Raw genomic sequence first — 22,042 nt, 5'->3', positions numbered from 1 at the left:
TTTAGGAAGGCTTGCAGATGGACGTCATCAGAAAAGGAAGTCGCTGACCCTCTTCAGCTGGAGACCAGAGAGCCCTCATCTTCCTCATCCCACACCACATCAAGCCTTGAGCAGAGAAAGTGAAAGATGATTCAATTTCCACACTGGGTCACCCCATGCTCTGGGTTGCCAGACGTGACAAATTACATGTGTAGGCATTTTGGTGTGAAGTTCTAACCACTGGGTCCCGGCTAACAGTAGTTGTTCATTTAACTTGTCTCAGATGGACCTGGAATCAGGGGCAAAAGGCCTGAATTTTCGCCACTGAAACACCCAACTTACCCATAAACCTTTAAAACATGGGAGAACCAGCTATTAGCCAAGTACAACCAGATGGCTTATAAAAAACACAAAATGTAAATTAACAGGTCTAAAGGAATCTCTGAAATTTGAGATTATACAGATTTTTTCCTATTTTCTTTTTCTCCTAAATGTTTTGGCAGTTCTTCAGTACTGTGATAAAAGAGAAGAGAAACAAACTTTATCATTTATGTCAAAACTAACCCTTCATTTTTTTGTCATTTAAAAGACTTACATTTACTCAGAGATTTGCTAAACATATGGCAAAGATCTTGGTGTTTCATAAAATTCCTTGAAAACAGGTAGGTGGAGAACTGGAAAATGAATTAATCTCTTAAACCATATTTGCAATTGCTTGCTTTCCAAAGCCAATGAACATCTTTTTTCTTTTTATTTTAGGTCTCTCGTTGGTCATAAGCTATAGTGTACAGTATTATTTAGAGGTGCCTATCTGAATGGTACACACACACACACCTGCACACTAACATCCACATACACCTCCCTTTTCAATGGCTTAGGCAGAGCAGCAAAAAACATGCTTGTCTCATACCAAAGGGATTTCATTTACAAAAGTAAAACCTGTTATTGTCCCCTCTCTCTATCTCTGTAGCCTCCCAAAGCATTTCTATTGCTTTTTCATAAAACACTGCTGCAAATAATCAAGCATGACCACTGACATCCACAAGATTGAGTTTTAGGAACCATTAAATGAGTTCACCCTCATGGGAAGCCTCCTGCTCAGGCTAGTCTAAAGGTAATTATTCAGCAATTCCTACCTGTGGTTTTACCTTGTCCCTATATAGTGTTTGAATTTCGTACACTGGTAAGGTCAGTTTTTTTTCCTCAGGAAAAGTCCAGCTACACATGTTTGATCCAGGACCTAAATTATAATGTTAATATACACACTGCCATTTCACCAGGTTCTATGTGTAGAAATGCTGATTAAAAGCAATCTTAAAGGTAGATCACAAACTATATTAAACAAAAATGAAAGGAAAATCCAGGAGTGAAAAAGAACCCTTAACAGGCTCCTAAATGAAAGGAATCATTTCTCTTTTCATAGGTAAAGGGTTAACATTGAAACAGCTGAACTACATCCACATACCATTCAAGGGCAAGAACCTGGCAGGTCCATGTCCTGAAAAATCAACAAGCCATAACACTATCCAGGTAGACTCAGGGAACTTGCTGAAATCCAAAGTCCACATCGCCACACTGTGTGTCCTCCTGAATGTTCACTCGACTGTTAGTTAAAATAATTACTGCCATTTGCCACCTGCACTGCCAGCTATGGATATGCGGAAAACAGAACTTCCAGTGGCTGCATGGTGTAGGAGTGTCAGCGGTATTTGCTTACACATTTTTATAAACAAATTCAAAGGCTATGTTGGCTGTGACTCGGAGGCTGAGAATTATACATGAAATTGTGCCATACCTGGTTCCATACAATAAACAGAGAGAAGGGAATTTAAAGCTGGTTAAACTGATGAGATACCACATCAGTTTAAAATTAGTCAATAGGAGAGGAACAAAGAGAGGAACAGGGAGGGAGGAGGGGAGAGGAAGTGAAAAAAACATAGAACCACACACTGTGAAATGAACAAGTTCAGTTAGAACGTTCATCAGGATTTGGAAAATCATAATGCCATCTGCTACTCTGGACCTCAGAACATCAGGGATCTCGTGGGCCCAGACGCTTTCATTTCCAGGAGGAAGGAAGGAACTTACACTCCCTGGAATGCTGCCTCCATCCTGGAATGAAGGCAACACTCCAGCCGACCAGTTTGGAATCTCTTTTGAGAACATTTGCACTGTTCACAGACGTGTTTTCCCTGGTTTAGGGAAAATTAACGGCAGGCAAAGTGATTACAGCAGCTAGGCAGTGAGGCAGAGCAGTGCCCCAGCCCGAGCTGCTGGGTAACTGACCCTAGCATCCAACTTGGGCTCAGGGTGTGTAGGTCCCATCATGGTGGATTAAACGAGCATTGTCCTACGGCTGGATGAGACTCCACAATAGAGCAACACATGTTAAATGACAGCAGCCAAAACTGGCCCCACCAGGCAACTGCCCATTCACAGAAAGCTATTCACAGGCCTTCACCACCAAGAAATTAATTCATTAATAATACATCACGCTTCATGGACAATTCAAAGAAAACAACACAAAGCTACTTGTCCAATGACTGTCTAAAGATGCAGAATCTTCCCTAGTTTAACAAAAAACCCCAAATCTAATTGACTTACTGAGATCAAAATCATAGGGATGTTTATGCTAATATTTTGATTAGGAAAAAAGAAGAAATGGAAAAAGTCTATCCACTGAATTCATTCAGTGCCACTAGGAAATAATAAAAATATAGATTTTTTTTTCAGCAGTAGCTAATGAAATCTGACTTTATGTAACTGTATTTATTTTTTTTTTGTAACTGTATTTAAAAAATTATTTTTTCCCACTTTAAGTGACTTTATACATTCTTCAGACCATCAGGAAAATTTCTGCTTTTAACTTGTTTCTTCTGTTACATTTTTAAAACTTCCTTCTTTCTTTCTCCTTCCTCCCGACAGCTCATAAATATGAATTCAATATAATTATAAATGAACAGACATTAACTTTTGGATTACTGCTGTGTTTTGGTAGAATCTTAATGTCATTTCTAAAGAAACAGTTACTACCAACAGAAAAAGTAATTACTAAAGGAATCATGGCCTTAATGCTAACCTATTTTCAATTTTCAAACCAGTCAAACTGCATTAATTTAAACATACTGGACTTTTCAAAGGCGGTATTAGATTTCTAAAGGTTGCCTTACATAAAAGGAGAATATCGGTTTTCAGGATCCCAATTATACATTCCTCACACTATGAGACAGAGGTCTAGTTAACCATATCGCTGCAGGACACGACTATTGTATATCTACTTGTGTATTATCTTACCAAGTTTCTAATGTCTCCCAGTCATTAACTCATACAAGTTACAAATAACATGAAATCCCACATCATCAATACCCATTTATGCAAGTGGTTAGAGTGTCAGTCACTGTGGTGGGAAGCTCTAGGCATGCACGGGTCACGTCGGACAGCTCAGGCCATCGAGTCTTGTCTCACTTTAAGCTACCTGCAGTTAGGTGTTGTGAAAGAAAGAGGCCATCCTAGGATGCTGGGAGCAGGAGGGATGGGGGATGTTCCTTTTATTTTTTTGCTAACTTCAGAAGCCAGAATTATGGCGAAGTCCCTCAGGCAAAAAATGAATAGATATTATTCCCTCTGGAGCTGGTTAATACCACTTTTTGAATTCCAGGGGGGTATTATTAGACAGCCATTTTCCACACCCTCACTCCGCCACCCCCACCCCCAGAAAGCACCTGCTACGTTCACAGCCCAGCAGCTTCTCGGTTAAGCAGCCCTCAGTTAACCTGTCCAATAATGAGTGATTCTGCACAAATGAATTTTTAAAAGATAACAGTGGTTTAAGAGCCAAACCTTTTGTGTACATAAATCTTTCTAAAAGGAGTCAATCTCCTCCCTGCCAACATAAACAGAATATGCAGAAGGGAATTCAATTATTTCTTAAAGACACAGAGTCATTCTTACAGACAGCGAAACTGAACTGTGTTGCAATATACTTCTGCCCTTGCGGCATGTCTGCAATGCTTTCTAAGTTGTCTGCTTTTACAGTTTTAAAAAATAATCTCTTCCTTTGATGCCAAAAAGTTCAGCTGTCACTTTTTGCTTCCATCAAGGACAATTAAAGTATAGTAAAAAGAGTCCCATCCTTTGTCCTTCAGTTTCCTCATCTGTAAAACACAGTGCTGTGGGAAAGCAACATGACATTGGGGAACACTGGGGAAACATTTTATCAATAAGGGTTAAGGCTAGACTTCTGAATTTTGATAAAGGACTGTATTTATTAGCTAAATATCTCCTTGTCATATACTATTACTTTTTGGATTGTTTGTTCTGAGGTCTTAAAAAAAAGAAGTATAAGTTCTTATAATTACATGTAAATTTCATTCAACAAATATTTATAAGTGACTACTGTACATTAATTAGGTGCAGTACTAGGAAAATAGAAATAAAAAGCCTGGTAACTTAGAGTCTAGTTGATAAACTTCTTATAACTGGGTCTGAAACAGGAATTGATATAGTTCTGAACGAGGTGCTTGGTGCTGCCCTATGAACTGAATGCTAATTATCTTCTTCCCACGAAGTGTGCGTGTGCCCCAGCTCAGTGACAGTTTGACTGACCAAGCCAAATGCTTCTTCTCTGACCCTACCTCCCCCCTCTCCTACATCCAATTACTCACCAAATTCAGTTTATTCCGTCTCCTGAAGACTCTTCAAACATGCTAAGGCTGTCTTTATGGAAAGCCCACATAATTTCTGGTCAGGCCTATAAGCACAGTAAGTTCCTAGCTGTCCTTCCCCATCCACTTTCCACAACCCCATCAGAGTGATTTTTCTGAAACACAAATCTGGTTCTGTTGATCCCCTGCTTAAAACTCTTTCACCTCCCTCCCCTCCATCCCTGCAAATGCCTTCAGGCACAATGTGTAAAGATCCTTCTAAATGTAGCCATTGCCTCATCTCTTTTAATACTTTGCCAAGCACTGCAGCCATACTGAACTCTGCACGGGCCTCAAGTTATCTCTGAGCCTAACTCCTACTGGCCCTTTGGGCTTCCCTTCCCTGTAGAGCTCTCTGGTATATTATCACCTCCTTCATTCTCTCTCCTCTCTGTGTTTCCCCAGCACCTTGTCCACACTTTTAGTATATGTAGAATTTATATGACTGCAAACATCATTAAATGCCTTGTCATAAATACCCTTTTATGTGAGGGGGTTAAAACGACAGTCACTGTGCTCCTCTGAGAGCTCATTAAGTCTCATGCCACGTATACTGCCTGCAGTTTAGTTTAATATTTATTTATTGTTTACTTATTTATTTATTTTGGCTGTGCCGGGTCTTAGTTGCGACATGCGAACTCTCAGTTGCAGCATGTGAGATCTGTTCCCCCACCAGGGATTGAACCCGGGCCCCCTGCATTGGGAGCTCGGAGTCTTACCCACTAGACCACCAGGGAAGTCCCTTCCTGCAGTTTAGTTTAAAGTTATCTACTCATACATGACTGTTTACTAGTCTGTGTCCCTGACTAGAGTAGAAACTCTTTAATGGTGGCAACTGTGTCTTACTCATTCCCTATTCCCAGTACCTAGCTTTGGGATTAATACAGGTTTACAGAATGATTGTTTGGGCTATAATCAGTGGTTTTCAAATTATAATCTATGGAACTCTAAGGACTTTTATGTGGGTGCCATGAGTGGGATGGGGACAGGGTAGAGATCTAAGTTCCCTATCCTTTGATCAAACCAGAAAGGCTTCGAAGTCCAAAAAAAATTTTGTTTAACTTTTGTGTGTCAAAGGACACCATCAAGAAAGTTAAAGTCAATCCACAGAATGGGAGAAAAAATGTAGAGTCTAGTATCCAGAATACATAAAGAACTCTAGGCACTTCCCTGGCAGTCCAGTGGTTAAGAGTCCGCCTTCCAGTGCAGGGGACGGGGGTTCGATCCCTGGTCGGGGAACTAAGATCCCACATGCCACGGGGCAACTAAGCCTGTGCTCTGGAGTCCGCGCCACAACTAGAGAGAAGCCCTTGTGCCGCAATGAAAGATCCCGTGTGCCGCAACAAAGACACAACGCAGACAAGTAATAAATTAATTAATTAATAAAAAAAGAACTCTAACAACTCAAAACTAATAACTAAAAAGAAAAAACCAATTTAAAAATAGAAAATGCATTTGAATAGAATTTAAAAGAAAATATTCAAACGACCAATAAACACATGAAAATATGCTCAACATCATTAATCATAAGGGAAATGCAAATCAAAACCACAATGAGAGACTACTTTACATCCATTAGGATGACTACAATTCAAAGGAAAAAAATCCCCAGAAAATAACAAGTGTTGGCAAGTATGTGGAGAAATCTGAAATCTCATAAATTACTGATGGGAATGTAACATGGTGCAGTTGCTGTGAAATACAATTTGAAAGTTCATCAAAAAGTTAAACACAGGGGCTTCCCTGGTGGCGCAGTGGTTAAGAATCCGCCTGCCAGTGCAGGGGACACGGGTTCGGGCCCTGGTCTGGGAAGATCCCACATGCCGCAATTAGGCCTGTGCGCCACAAATACTGAGCCTGTGCTCTAGAGCCCACGAGCCACAACTACTGAGCCCACGTGTCACAACTGCTGAAGCCTGCACACCTAGAGCCTGTGCTCCACAACAAGAAAGGCCACTGCAATGAGAAGCCCGCGCACCGCAACAAAGAGTAGCCCCCGCTTGCCGCAGCTAGAGAAAGCCCACGTGCAGCAACGAAGACCCGAAGCAGCCAAAAATAAATAAATAAATTTATTTATTTATAAAAAGAAAATTAAACACAGAATTTTCATATGACCCAGCAATTCCACTACTAGGTATACATATCCAAGAGAACTGAAAACAAAACATATATCCACATAAAAACTAGTACACAAATGTTCACAGCAACATTTTTCATAATAGTCAAAAAGTGGAAGGTCCGGGCTTCCCTGGTGGCGCAGTGGTTGGGAGTCTGCCTGCCAATGCAGGGGACATGGGTTCGAGCCCTGGTCTGGGAGGATCCCACATGCCGCGGAGCAACTAGACCCGTGAGCCACAACTACTGAGCCTGCGCGACTGGAGCCTGTGCTCTGCAACAAGAGAGGCCGCGATAGTGAGAGGCCCGCACACCGTGATGAAGAGTGGCCCCCGCTTGCTACAACTAGAGAAAGCCCTCGCACAGAAACGAAGACCCAACACAGCCAAAAATAAATAAATAAATAAATAAATAAAAACAAAAAAAAAGTGGAAACACCCCAAATGTTAATCAACTGATGAACAAAATGTGGTAAACAAAAATGTGGTATATCCATACAATGGAATATTATTTGACCATAACTATATATGAAGTACTGATAAATACTACAACATGGATGTACCTTGGAAACATTATGCTAAATGAAAGAAACCAAACACAAAACACCAGATATTGCATGGTCCAATTTATATGAAATGTCCACAATAGGGAAATCCATAGAGACAGAAAGTAGATTAGCTAGTGGTTGCCAGGATTGGAGGGGAGAGAGGAACCAGGAGTTACTGTTAACAGGTACTGGGTTTCTTTATGAAGTGATGGAAATGTTCTGGAACTGAGCTGTATACTTTACAAGAGTGAATTTTATGTTATGTAAATTATACTTAAATAAAAATGTCAAAGTAAAAAATAGAAAACAGAAATAAGTTTCTCTGTGATGATCTCTGAACTTAGCAGTCCTTTTCAGCTGGATAGAATGGGCCTCAGTAGAAGAAAAGACAAACTTAGACCACATGCTATTTTCTGTAGGACTAGCCCTGCTAGAAAAAAATCTCTATTTTAATTTACTTCAAGGAGCGTCTGCTTGAGCCATGATCTCTACTAGGTGTAGGGATAAATCCCTGTGCTGGATGACTTCATGATACAGTGGGAGACAAACTCACAAACTAAATTTGATTCTGTATGATTAACAATAATAAAGCTTTGTAAACATGCTATGCTGAATTATGCCTAGCACTGGGTGGGCATGGGGCAGGATGGAAGAAATGGGAAGGTAACAGAGACAGCTTCAAAGAGGACATCACATTTGAGCTGAGCCTTGGAGAACACTTAGGCATTTACAAAGTAAAAAACGGGAGGCCGGGGCTTCCCTGGTGGTGCAGTGGTTGGGAGTCTGCCTGCCAGTGCAAGGGACACGGGTTCGAGCCCTGGTCTGGGAGGATCCCACATGCCGCGGAGCGGCTGGGCCCGTGGGCCACGGTTGCTGAGCCTGCGCGTCTGGAGCCTGTGCTCCACAACGAGAGAGGCCGCGATGGTGAGAGGCCCGCGCACCGCGATGAAGAGTGGCCCCCGCTGGCCGCAGCTGGGGAGAGCCCTCGCGCAGGGGCGGAGACCCAGCACAGCCATAAATAGATAGATTAATTAATTAAAAAAAAAAAAAAAAGAGGTGTGGAATTTAAAAAAAAAAAAACAAAAACGGGAGGCCGTTCCAAGCAGAGTGAGGAACACAACCCTAAGTATGGAAGTGTGGGGCAGCCATCAAGACTAATGATGGACCCAAAGTGAGGCTGAAAAAAACATGGGTGTGAATCTCAAATGCTGTGCTAAGAGGTTCAGACATTACCCTATAGTCAGGGTTTGGCAGGTTGAGATCTGTATTTTTTAAAAGATAATCCTGTGGAGGTAGGGTGGTAGGAGAAACAAGGCAGAGAGAAAAGCTTAGAAGCTTGTTATGGTTGTATGTGGTTATAAAGCAGACTCTTCTCTTCATTTTCTTCTCCCTTCCCAGTCCTCTCTTTTCTCACCCCCTTCTTCAGGTATCACCCTCTTCTAGAACAGAGACGTCAGCCGCCTCTCAGTTTGCCCAGCTCATGTGGAAGTGTCTAGCTGTGTGATTAACCTCCATCCTCTTCTTTACTAAGCTGCCAGGTGGGGGTTAGCATCAAACACTGCTTCCTTCCAGCACTGGACATGTTTGCTGGCATTGCTAGAAAACATCAGAGGAGCCAGGTCTAAGTGAAGAGTCCACATGAAGCCTCTTGTGAGCTCAGGAGTTTCGTGGCATGGACGATTGTCCCCATTCGTGCCTCTTTTTAGTACCACTGTAATGATGTGCATATGCCAGCCAGGCAGATAAGTAAATAGTGGAGGCTCTCTTATGTCTCAATTAAATTTTATGATTAAATAAGAGTCATAAAAACTCACAGAAGACAAAGCCTTTTATAAATGGAATTTTGTAATGATGGGCTATTAAATATGTTTTGGACCAAGAGAGTCTGTTCCCATCTTAAGCAAGCCCACTTTACTCCTCCTCATCATTGAGGACCCAAGGCCAGGTCCCACAGCAACACCCCCCCAGCCCCCTCGCCCCAACCTCTTCTTGCCCATCACTCAGCTGGCCACTTCCTTTCCATCGTCCTCTCCCCTATCCCCACTGTGGCCTTCCTGTCAATCCTTTTCAAGCTACACACCTTACAGGGAAAGCCATCATCTCCCCTACCTTCCAGACTGGGGCACAAAGGTCCTCCTCTTAAAGCCGTGATTTGCCCTGGCTCTAGCTGTCTATTGGCCTGGAACCCTGGCATTGTTACAGTGATTCCATTATCCTGATGGTGTCATATCCAAGAAACTGTTACTTAATCTAAGGTCACAGATTTATACCAATATCTCCTTTTAAGAGTTTCAGTCTTAGCTGTGAAACACTTACATTTAGGTCTTTGATCCAATTTGAGTTAGTTTTTGTATATGATGTGAAAAAAATTCATTATTTTGCATGTGGATCTCCAACTGTTCCAGCATCATTTGTTGAAAAGACTATACTTTCACCATTAAAGGGTCTTGGCATCCTCATCAGAAAACAACTGACCATGGACATACGGGTTTATTTCTGGACTCTCAACTCCATTTCACATGTCTATCCTTATGCCAGGACCACACTATCTTGATTACTGTAACTTTGTAATACGTTCTGAAATCAGGAAACCTGAATCCTCTTTGTTCTTTTTTCCCCAAGATTGTTTTGGCTACTCTGACTCCTTTGTATTTCCATATGAATTTTGGGATCAACTCATCCATTTCTGCAAAAGAGCCCACTGGGATTGTGACAGGGATTGCACTGAATCTGTAGATCAATTTGGGGAGCACTGCCATCTTAACAATATTAAGTCTTCCATTCCATGAATATGGAATGTCTTTCTATTTATTTAAGTCTTTAATTTCTTTCAAAGATAATTTATAATTTATAATTTTCAGTGTATAAGTTTTCCACTTCGTTTGTTAGACTTATTCCTAAGTATTTTATTCTTTTTGATGCTAACTATAACTTGAAGTGTTTTCTTAATGTCATTTTTTTTTTTTAATTAATTTATTTATTTTTGGCTGTGTTGGGTCTTCGTTTCTGTGCGAGGGCTTTCTCTAGTTGCGGCAAGCGGGGGCCACTCTTCATTGCAGTGCGCGGGCCTCTCACTATCATGGCCTCTCTTGTTGTGGAGCACAGGCTCCAGATGCGCAGGCTCAGTAGTTGTGGCTCACGGGCCTAGTTGCTCCGCGGCATGTGGGATCTTCCCAGACCAGGGCTCGAACCTGTGTCCCCTGCATTAGCAGGCAGATTCTCAACCACTGCGCCACCAGGGAAGCCCTTAATTTCACTTTTGAATTGTTCATTTTGGGTTACTAATATATAGAATTACAACTGATTTTGTGTTTTGATTTTATATCCTATCATTTAGAAGATACTTCTGATCAGGTATAAAACATGACTTATAGGAATTCACTTTTTACTGGTAAAAGGAATAAATAAACAGATGTATAAACCAGGGATTTGTTAATTGTCCTGCTGAGCACCTACAGATGTTAGATAGACATTTATTTTTAGCTATAATATGATTGAAACACACACACACACACACACACACACACACACAGTAATAATCCATTTTTCTGGCTGTCATATTTTAGATAACCTGAACATTCTGAAACACATCTGTGAAGTCAAAAATGATTTGCAAGAAACTTTCAAGCCCTTCTGTCTGACATTTATTTTTTTCCTTTTTTGACCTTGCAAACTTCTTCTCATCCTGTAAGACCTAGCTTAAATGTTACATCTCCTGATCTACCCCCAGAACAAACCCTCCTCTGGCAGAACAAACCCTCCTGTTTCTGGGTTGTATAGTATGCATCCTATAACGAAGCATAATTATTCATTTCCATACTCTTATCTTTTCCAAGTCTGTGGCCTTCTTGGGGGCAGGCTCAAGGGGGAAGTCCCCACTTCAGTCTTTGCAATTCATGGCACCTCAATCCACTGATGTCCTGGCTGGCTCCAGCCAGCCTGGGATTTGGTGACTCAGATATCACTGCTCTGTTCCCACCTGCCACATCACCAATGTGGCCAGCCCTTTGTTGCCAGCCAAACTGGGAGCCCAGGCACTGGGGAGAGCATTAGATGGCCACATAGCCTCCTGAGTCCCAGCACACTGTATTGGCCCAGGATTTGGGACTATGCCTCTGCCTTTCTACCCTGACTCACAAATCTAATCTGCAGTTGACCTGGGAGACTTGCCTGGAAGAACAGTCCTCTCTAGGCTTGGAGGCTGCCCTGAGCATGGCCTGGTCAACTTGGGCTGGCATACAGTGGGCACTTTTGAGGACTATCTGCTGAATGAATGAACACAAGCCCACTCATTTTACTTCATCAGCCTCAATCTCTCTTCTCAGAGGAGTGGTTTGACCTTACACATACCACTTGGGTATCTGATTTCATTTGATACCTTTAATTTTGCTAGGGTCACCGTCAGGAGTGCAAAGACTGAGACAAGATGATCAGATAACTGGGGCAGCCAGTAGTCACTGACAAGAATGAGGAGTGACCATAGAAAACAGAGGTGATCACAAGAGAGAACACAAGAAAAGCACCAAGCAGAGCAGCACACCCATGTAGGGGTCATTTAGTTTGGGAGCAAATGGCTCTCTACACCTCAAAAAGCCCAAGCATATCACTGAGTGCCAAGGCCAAACACACAAGCAAAATGGCTGGTAAAATTCAATGAAAGAACAAGGCAAGATCCCCACAATTCTACAGCCCTATAGGGCATCAATACATCAAAGTTTAGTTCAGTACCATGTTCAAAACAGGGACCTGAGTCATCAAGAAAAGGTTATGATAACTTTTATAAAACCTTTATTATCAATGAAATGATATTCACTATACTTTATCAACAGGCTGCCAAGAGCAAATACATTTTAGAAACATTTTTTCTAAAAAATGCAAATTTTCTCACTGATGTCAGAGCTTAAAGTAGTATCAGTTAGCTAGACAGCAAGGGCCACCTCATTCCCCAATGATATCAGATGGCTAAGGCATCATGGCACGCATAGACACACATCACTTACAATGAACCAAAGTACTTTACAACTCAGGTATTCAGGGACTTGGAGAGGGCCTGATTATGAGTTTTACAGTAAGAAGTTCTATTGAGAGAAGCAACTTTGAGGCAAAGATGGTATCTCTAAGACAGCACTCATATCCTGAGTTAGCCAGGTCCAAACCAGACAAGCTCCACCCCCTAAAATTAAACTAAATTTCCCAGATTTCTCTTTGGAGCTTGATTCTCTTGGTACCTTGGCTACTCATCCAGTTCCTGTTCTGTGGTTCAAATTTCATGTTCATGATTCTTACTACTCTGTTTAACTTTTGGTGTCTTTATTTGGATGTGTGGTGGCTGACTCTGGCTTTGTCCCACGATTCCACCTCCTGACTCTCAACTCCTGACATTCACCCCTGGCTACTCTAGCGCTGGCTCCTATCCACTTGATCTACTACTTCTTTGTTCTTTGCCAGGCCATGCTAGGAGGTCAAGGTACATCCACATAATAATAAATAAAGTACGTTACACTGGGCTTTGCTTAGCTATTTTGTACATGACTCCAAATATATCCATCTTGTTTGAATTAGATTCCCTTGGGGTGGTACTTTTTGATTTGACTTTTCCCGAAGAGAAACAGCACATACTGTCATTGGATAGCCATTTCATAATGAGGTATATCCCATGCCCAAAGAGTAAGATGGTTCAAATCCTGGCTGGTTATATTCATTCAGAAATAGAAGCCCTAAATGTCAGATGTAAATGAAGATAGACAGTTAACTGTCCTCTGGGATCTAAAAGGGCAGACTTAGCCATTACGGAAGAGGTTCTCAAACTTTCATGTGCAAAGAGTTGGGAAGCTAGTAAAATGTAGATTCCTGGGCTCTACCCCTAGAAAGTCTAATTCAGAGATCTGGGTCCAAGAATCTGCATTTTAAACAAGAGTCTTAGGTAATCCTGCTGTAGTTAGTCCTTGGACTACCCTTTGAGAAACACTATATCAGAGCAATGAGAAATCTGACAAACATGGGGCAAGCACAGTAATTAAAAGATCCCACCAATCCTTCCTTTCTTAGAAGCTATGATGCACTTTGCCTCAGGCAGGTCACCTGGCCAACTCTTTCCTAATACTCTTATTCCCAATCATCAGCTTGGTTCCAAGATCAACTTAATGTTTGTTTTAAAAATATATGTGAATTTCCCAAGTTTCCATAAAAAAGATATTTGAATGTTTTTAGAGTAAATGGGAATAGATGTCTAAGTTATAGTTTTCTCTCAACTGAGGAAGAAGTGCTATAAAGAAAAATATACGATTTAAGCTACAAGCTATTGTCCTTCATCACACATACTTCTCTTCTTAGAACATCTCCCTATGATGATTTCAAAAGCCTCAAGATTTTACCCAAATCAAACAAGTAAAATATATTAAATTTAATAGCAATCACTGCTACTTTAAATAAAGAATGAAAACATCCATCTGATCCAGAAAACCTTAAAGTGAGCTCTCCAGCAATACCTATATTACTGGTGAAGGTATCTGTACCTGAACATTCTGATGCCCAGGAGCCTGGCAGACCAAGAACAGCAGAGCCCAGGAAAGACGGCAGTCTGTGCACTTGACTGGGTAGGCCATTTCCCTGGGCATGTCCCTAAGCAATCCTGAAGGGGGAGCTCAGGAAAATCAGTTTAATTGGGAGGATCCTGATGGCCATAGGATGCTTTTGGAATCTAAGATGACAGAAGATATTGATGAGCTATTAGATCCAGGAGGCCTGTCTGATATTTGAGATAATGGGGCCTCCATTTGTTTCAGGACGATGCCTTCATTTCTGCACTAACATGGTTTATGGCTTGCAAGGGATATGTGGACTGACTGATGCAGACATTAAGGATGTTGGAGCTCCATTCTTACTATTATTGTGATATGTGTATGTGTTTGTTTTTTTCCTAGGAGGATCTTTATTTTTTTCTCCCAAATCTCATAACTGGTTATACAGACGTTTAATTGAGAGGAATAATTATGAATTACGATATTTTTTCTTTCAAACTTTCCTATCTGAATCATTTATTGCCGACATTACAAGCATTTTAAATATTGTAAACTTAAAGTTTAAAAAATAAACATTGCTAGCAGGCAAGCTCAAGCCCAGAAAAACTCAGTTTTTAAAAAACATTAATGTTTCTTAATCGGAGTCTTGTATACTGTAAGACTGCTAATTTACAGGAAAAAAAGGAATTTAAAGTCAGCAACAAAAGTAGTTGATTGAGAATGAAATTCAGGTAGCTTAACTCCATGAAGGCAAAGGGACAGTGAAACTCGATGGATAAGGATGATCAGGGGTAGGATGACTTAACATGTGAGAATACTAGTTAAAAGCACAAAAAGTTAGGAGTATATTCTGGGGAAAATGCCTAATTAGGAAATTAAAGCTGAACTGTTGACCTAGAGCTTCTGAACACTTTTATCACTCTGCTATGCTTTCGGTAGATAAAGCAAGGAGGACAAATTTTATCCAGCTTATGTTTGCTGTTCAACTCTAACTCTTGTCTACTGAATGACTTTAAATATGTGTTACGGAAAAAATGATACCACTTTAATTTCCGGCTCCATCCCCATCTGGCCAGAGAGAGGATAAATTAATATTATTGTGTTTTGTCTTTAGGGCTTCTGATGCCCCCAAGGACCAGCCTGTGGGACAGTCTGTTTTGGCAGAGAGTCTCGGCTGGAATCAGAAGAGCAGGATTCAGGACAAGGCCAGTTCACGTAACACAGCTCAGAGCCATACAACACAACTTGCTCCGAGGATGTTGGGCATTGTGCTTCATTAGGAAACAAAATATAAGCTTTCCACACCATTAGGAATGACTTTAGGAGTGAAAGCACATAAGACGATGCCTCACCTCATCAACAATGCACTGCAGAAGCTGGAGAGGCTGCAATGGGAAAGAAGAAAGGAAAAAGTATTAGCCTCTATGCAATATCTTTACAGTGGAGTGGAAAGAAAAAATCATTAATGCAATAAAATATAGCAAGATTAATCAACAACAGCAAACTCTTATAAAAACATTGATGTTCAGGATGTTCTATTATTTCTAATGGTACCTAATCTAACACAGGCAGTTAAAGGTTTGCATTTTCTTCAAAATGCAATTTGCTAAGTTTAAAACAAGGCATTCAAGCATGCAAAGGAAGCAGCCATCAGGAAAAAGAAAAGTGAATTTTTTTCTGAACTCATAAAGCTTACCATTAAAGATCCCTGGTTTTTCTGAATCTGAAAAAAGGCAATATGTAATTAGCATGTCATAATCAAAATGACTCACTTGGACACATTATGATCACTGAGAGAAAATTATTGCATTGCTGGTGGCAATTTGTGGGCATGTGTTAACACAATTTACATAATGAAAATACACAAATGTTAATAGCTCGCTTCTCATTTATAGGCGAAAGTCAGCAGAATGTTAATTTCACACAACACTTTTTAGTACCCTCCAGGTTGTATTAGAATAGGGAGAAAAACCATAATCCATTTCAAAAGGCTGTTTACGATTCAGATATAAATAATGTTTTATATTGCTAGATTGTGAACACTGGGCTTAATGTTGCAATCATTGCTAATGTTATGAAGCTCACTCTTTTTAAATTAAAAACCGATTTATTTAAAATTGAAATTAAATCATAGTCAGAAATTAGAATTTTGGATTCCTGCCAGGGTCTGCTCACAATCCCCTATTTTGTGAAGAAAACTTTAATTATGTGGTTGAAGTATTTGCCTCTGACTCAGGAGTGGGTAAAGACTCCACCTTTTCCAAAGTTCCTTCAGCAGGGCAGCAATGCTTTCTGGGAAAATCAAATTCATGCAAGTTTAACACTGGTTTTCAGGGGATAAGAGCAGAGTCAAAGAAGATGCCTGTTCTGGAGGCAGCTGCTCACACAGCTGACACCGATAAACCACATCTCTTAGAAAGTTACTAAAATGTGACACCAAATTAATAAAACATCCACTTAGTAGTTAAAGCATAAAACACTTCAATGTGCTCCCCCCAACCAAAAAAAAAAAAAAAAATGCCTGCAGTTATTACAAACTCAATGAAAATGGAGTCCCAGGTACTAAATTTCCTAAGGAGGAAAATTTCAGGAACCAAATGTAACTATTGAGGAGTCAGTTGTTTGCTGTGATAACTGTGCTTCAACCAGCTGGTAAAATATAGGTAAACTAGTTAATAGTCCCTTATATGCTTTTAATGGTGCTTTTAAAAGTTCTTTCACATACACGTTCTCATTAGATCTCACAACCACCATGAGCTTGGCAGGGATGGTCATCTCTAGTCTATGATGGGAAAAACCGGGCCTCCCAGAGGTGGGGCAGGCCCAAGGCCACAGGAGCAGGCTGTGGTTGTGCTGGGGCCTCTCCCGTGCTCCTTTCTCTCCAGCATCATATCTGCCTACAATCACAGCATTCCTTAAAAACAACTGGATTTGCATGCGTTTATACTTGGCATGGTAAAGTTGATAAATTATCAGTTTGGCATGTGGGTTCTTCTCAACTAGACTGTTAAGCTCCTCAAGGGCAGAAGCCATGTTTTTGCATTTCTTTTGCATCCCTATGGCTGATCCGCAGACCCTTCCACCGAGTGCTAGATGTTTTAAAAAGTGCTTTCGCAGGTATTATCTCAACTGAACATGGTCCCCACTCATTCCTGCTCTTGGCTCCTCATCATGCCCTCCCCAATCACCACTCCCTGAAACTTCCACCTCAGGTTGATTGGCTCTTAGTCTACTTTGATAGTTCCTACTGAATGTTGTCCTGAGGCGCTTCTTGTTCCTCTAGCCAATGAGTACTTCTGCGTAAGGGTCTGCGGGGTTGGGGGGGGGGGTAAGATTTACATTAAAAAGGAAGACAGAGCTGTTAACTACCACCTTGGAGTGGTTAGGGTTTTAGTAACAAGCTACAGCACCTTTAAAAAATCATGAAAAAACCCAGGTAAATTCTCCTATGAGATATCTTTGGTGTTTGCTTTTACAGTTGGTCCTTGATCAACATGGGTTTGAACTGTGCAGGTCCACTTACATGTGGGGCTAGTTTTCATTAGTAAATACTACAGTACTAAATGGTCCATGGTTGGTTGAATCCATGGATGTGAAGGAACCTCAGATACTCGGAAATTGGGGGCCGACTAAATTATATGCAGATTAACCCCCTCGTTGTTCAAGGGTCAACTGTATTTTTTTAAAGTACCCACACATAAGCACCGCTTCCCCCAAACATTCTCAGTAAGATATATCTACTTCAACAGGAGAGTTACTTTTTCTAATGTACACAGAATTAGAAAGCTGTTTCTGACATCAAAGAGAATGTTTTTCATAAATTTCCAATAGTCAAGGGGATTACAAATTCCCTGCGGAAAACATGTAGCAAACATTTTAAGCGATATGTTTCAAAATGAATTCAGGAATGGATGGTGAGACACTGTTCCCAGTAACGTGAGTCGCGTGAACTAAATGAAAATTTCCTCATAAACTGAGACCTTAGAAAAAGTTTCCACCCTGCCCTAATCTGTGGGTTAAAAGCATGGTTTAAGACAGCTTAAAATTGTACTATTTTAACACTTGCTCCTTACTACAAGAAAAGGAGAAACAGCAATATCAAAGTCTGCTTTATGATCTTATAACCATATTGTTATACTGTTTTGTCCAGGTTTTTAAAGGCAGACGCTGTTAACAGGTTTTATCACACAGTTTTGATAGCAACATACTACATGAAATCATCTTCATAAATTTTGTATTAAGGTAGCAGTGCCAGGACCTGAAATTGATTCAAAATGCTTAAGATACTCACTTACTTTTTAACAGTTACACAATGCAGTGACATACCTTCTATTTCGCAAGAATCTGATGATGCAACATCACTGTAATTGATTCATTTCTCAATTAAATAAAGCTACTGTGCTTTTCTTTATATGAATGCCACATAGACCATAGAGTTAGATGTATTATCTCCTTTCTCTGTCTCAGATACATGGCCTTAAGTGCTATATTCTGTTCCTCTGTTAATTCCACCAGAAAATTTAATGTCACGGTCATATTTTTCAAATTCTGAACTGCCATAAACTCAACTGTATTTATATTAGGCATATTTTTCACTACTAAACTCTTTGTTGTTTACCTTTTTCAAGATCACATTACTGTACAGGCGCAGCACTCATAAAACGGAGCCAAACAAAGTCAACCTCCAGTCGTGGCCTCTGCTTTTGCACACAGTTCATGAAAAAGTGAAGCTCCTAGTTTTAAAGCACCTTAAAAGTGGTACTAAGGGTCCTCAATATAAAATGTTAGCTTCGTGAATGCCTCTCTTGCAAATGCTTAGCTGTGAGAGCAGAGTTCAGAGGGACACAATAACATTGTTAGGGCTCACGTACTGCCTGCACCTCCCAACATATGAGATGCTTTTTGTAACTAACTTGTCCAAGTCCACCTTCCTGCCTGTACATTTTGCTTGCGTTGAGTTTTCTATGTCTAACTGATACTTGGGGACAAAGAACAGAACGATAATTGCTCCAGTCATAGGCTTTGCTAATCAGTCTCTAGAACTAGTAGCATTTTGAAACACTGTTTAGACAAACCTCTTCCCTCTTCTGGGCATAGCTTTTTTTTTTTTTTTTCTTTCATCAGCCGTTAGGTTCAAGATTTTAAGCCACACTAACAGGGGATAGTTATGCCTCATTCTAATATAAGACAGACCCTTATGTGTTTAAATGGGGAAGAATGACTTGACAACAGGCAAGCCTAAAAATCAGTTAGGTCTGATATTTAGGGTATTACTGCAGTCATATTTACCTTGTATTTCCTTGCAAGGGCCATACAGTTGAGTTGGCAATTAAAAAGCTCCCATAATATGACTTGTGACTTTGGAAAACGAACCTGGAAAGGAAACTGCCAATGCAAAAGTTTGCTCATGGGGCCTCAGCTATTTAATCAATGACTCTGGTGATAAAGATCAACTTTGAAAGGCTCACATTACGCTTCTATCTCTATAGAGGTACTTTTTACACACACAGTGGTAAAGCAGACCTTGCTACCAGCACTTTTATATTATATTCAGAAGCACAATCAGAAAACTGAAATGAATCCACCTATGTAACTCAGAGAAGACACCAGCTATAGCTTTCATTTTCTCTTTTACTCTCTGAAATTATGGCCTGCCCTGTAGCTCTTGTCTGAGAGATTTATGTGTGACTGGGTCAGATCTTCCAATATCAGTTGACAAATTTTCTCTTTACATATTTACTGCTTTTCAAGCTTGTGTTATTTTCTCTTAAACAGAAAAAAGAAATATAAAATTAAATTATATGGTTGGGATTTTAAAAGAATATAGTTTTTATTTGTTGTGCTCCTGGCATCACATTCTAGCTTTCAATGTTGAACTCTATTCTCTTTTTAAACTTCAAATTTTAGAAACTGTAGTTATTTTGCAAGGACTCTTTTTTTTGGGGGGGGGGTTCCTTTTTTGGCTGCGCCATGCGGCATGTGGGATCTTTGTTCCCCGACCAGGGATCAAACCCGTGCCCCCTGCATTGGAAGTACGGAGTCTTAACCATTGGACCTCCAGGGAAGTCCCAAGGACTCTCTTTTCAAATCAGATTCATTAAGCTATAACTCTGGCTAAATACAAACAGGGATTATGGCAAACTGAGATTTTATATTCAAAATGAAGAATAATGACCTAATTTGTTTTTTGGAGATGGAAGGGACCTCCAAGATCTACTCATTTTGCTGTTAGGGAAACTGACGCTCAGAAGGGAACAGTGCCCAAGGCCACAGATAGAACCCGGCTTAGAACTGACTGCTGACTCACAAGGCTTCCTAGTATGGGGACAAATGCATAAACTTTGGAGTCAGAAAGATCCCTGGAATTCCAGTCAGATCCCCATGGCTTCAGAAGCTCCCTCCCTTCACTAGGCTTAGGGCTCTTGTCTAGAAAGTAAAGGATGAGCTAGAGGGGCCCAAAGACCCCCCAACCCCCCAAGCTGCCCATTCAAGCACCATGATTCTTTTTCCTACCTGAAGGAGAACTGACACTGGCACTCAATCTGATTGTATCTGGCACTGTGCTGGGTGATAAAACTTAGGGTCACATCACCTCCAATCCATCATAACTTGCAAAAACAAAGTGCCCAAATCTCAAAAAGCCCTCAGTGAGAGAAAAAAACCACTTCCACATGACCACAAACTGAATACATACTGCTTACTAACACTAACTTAAAATAAGAATACCTAAACAAAGGACTGCTTTTTTGAAAAGGAACAGAACGAAACTTACCCAGGTTAACTACAAATGGGAATTTTGGCAAACTGATATTTTTAGACACTGAATGTATTATGAGACAAAATAAATGAATAATATATATTATTTCTAATAATATAAATGAACAAAAACAATTCACTTGTGCTATCCTATCTCCCCTGTTCATCAGCCTCTGTCCTTGTTCAAGTTCTTATCATGCCTGTGAATCTATTAGCATAGCTTGTATAGGACAAAACAAAACAGAAACAAAAAATAACTCATATCACTTATTTAAAGACAAATCAATCACTTAAAAATAAGTGATAAGAGGATTTAGAAAGGGGCTACTCAATAAGGTGTAAGAAGGTCACTATGATTCCCACATTCTAAGACCCACTCACTGGCACCTTCTCCCTGCCCCACACCCCAAACTCGGGCTGGGGTGCTGCATTCAGGAGTGACCAGTTTTAAAAAGTTAAAAATAGATATCCCTGAATTTAACAAACAGCTGGGCGGGCTAGAAAGGCTCCAAGATGCCTAGAGGAGGGCACAGCTCAGATGGGACCAGGCAGAAAATCACTGCAGCCATAAATTAGGTCACTTGGCTCTTACTGCTTCCCGAGTATCAAGGACAATGCATTGTCACACAACACACAACAGCTGGAGCACCAAGGTACGGTGCAACATCATTCATGTGCTGGGTCTGCCAGTCAGTGAGCAGGAAAAAAAGGACCTGATTGCCAGTCTATACTCTTTTATCCCTTGTGTATGTAAAATTGACATAGCTCAGGTCCTCCCCCACACAGGTGTACAAGAGCCAGCGTTAAATCATCTCCCCGGCAAGTAAATGAGAACTGTAATATTTAGACCTAAATTCTGTGAGAAAAGCAGGGGCTTAGGATCACAATTGAAAACGACCAATGTGAATTACAAAACTGACCTTTTCCCTAATGGTACAAGGTCTGGTCAAGGAGTCCATTAAGCACTAGCTTTTCAAAGAAGATTTTAGACATCTGCTGTATCAAACTTTTCTCTTTTCTTTGCTCCAAAAAATGTGTGGGCTTATTTCAGAATCTAGGAAGAATATCTGTTCTTTGTGTATGGGAGAGTGGTGAGAGGGGGAGGTGTTACTTTTTCTGAGAAAGGCCTGTTGATCATTCTACTCCTTATGGTCAAATAAATCTGCCATAGCAAAAGTTATTTTAGTGTGTCAAAATGTCTGAAAGGTTTTTTCTGGAGCTATCAGTTAGTTTGCATCTCTATTAGCTTAAATCCTCCACATGCCACAGAGTCCAGAACGATGTTCAAGGTCAAGTAGTCCAATTCCTTGTTCCATGTAGAAATTCGCTTTATTATATTCCTGACAGGGACTTCCCTGGTGGTCCAGTGGTAAAGAATCCGCCTTCCAATGCAGGGGACGTGGGTTCGATCCCTGGTCAGG

General features: G+C 40.6%; 1 protein-coding gene and 1 long non-coding RNA gene across 7 annotated transcripts in view; one reads left to right on the top strand and one right to left on the bottom strand.

Annotated features, from left to right (window-relative positions):
• Positions 1-22,042, bottom strand: part of MAP2K5 (mitogen-activated protein kinase kinase 5) — a 260,908-nt gene that overhangs the window by 45,320 nt on the left and 193,546 nt on the right. For 4 of the 6 annotated variants that reach the window (XM_082447421.1, XM_082447423.1, XM_082447425.1 and 1 more), the window contains 2 exons: positions 15,562-15,588; positions 15,218-15,250 (listed from right to left, as the gene is read on the bottom strand). In XM_082447421.1, the coding sequence (XP_082303547.1) occupies positions 15,218-15,250; positions 15,562-15,588 (60 nt within the window). The remainder of the gene's footprint in view (positions 1-15,217; positions 15,251-15,561; positions 15,589-22,042) is intronic. The other 2 variants (XM_082447422.1, XM_082447424.1) reach the window with 1 other exon arrangement.
• On the top strand, positions 7,227-15,211 carry LOC309654348. Its single transcript, XR_014260173.1, has 3 exons — positions 7,227-8,092; positions 8,437-10,281; positions 10,584-15,211. It is a non-coding gene; the product is annotated as an uncharacterized lncRNA (long non-coding RNA).

Source organism: Balaenoptera physalus, assembly GCF_965194825.1.
Source record: "Balaenoptera physalus genome assembly, chromosome: 2".
NCBI classification, from domain to species: Eukaryota; Metazoa; Chordata; class Mammalia; order Artiodactyla; family Balaenopteridae; genus Balaenoptera; species Balaenoptera physalus.
Note: the sequence above shows the minus strand (reverse complement) of the source record. Positions and strands in the feature narration are given on the sequence as shown.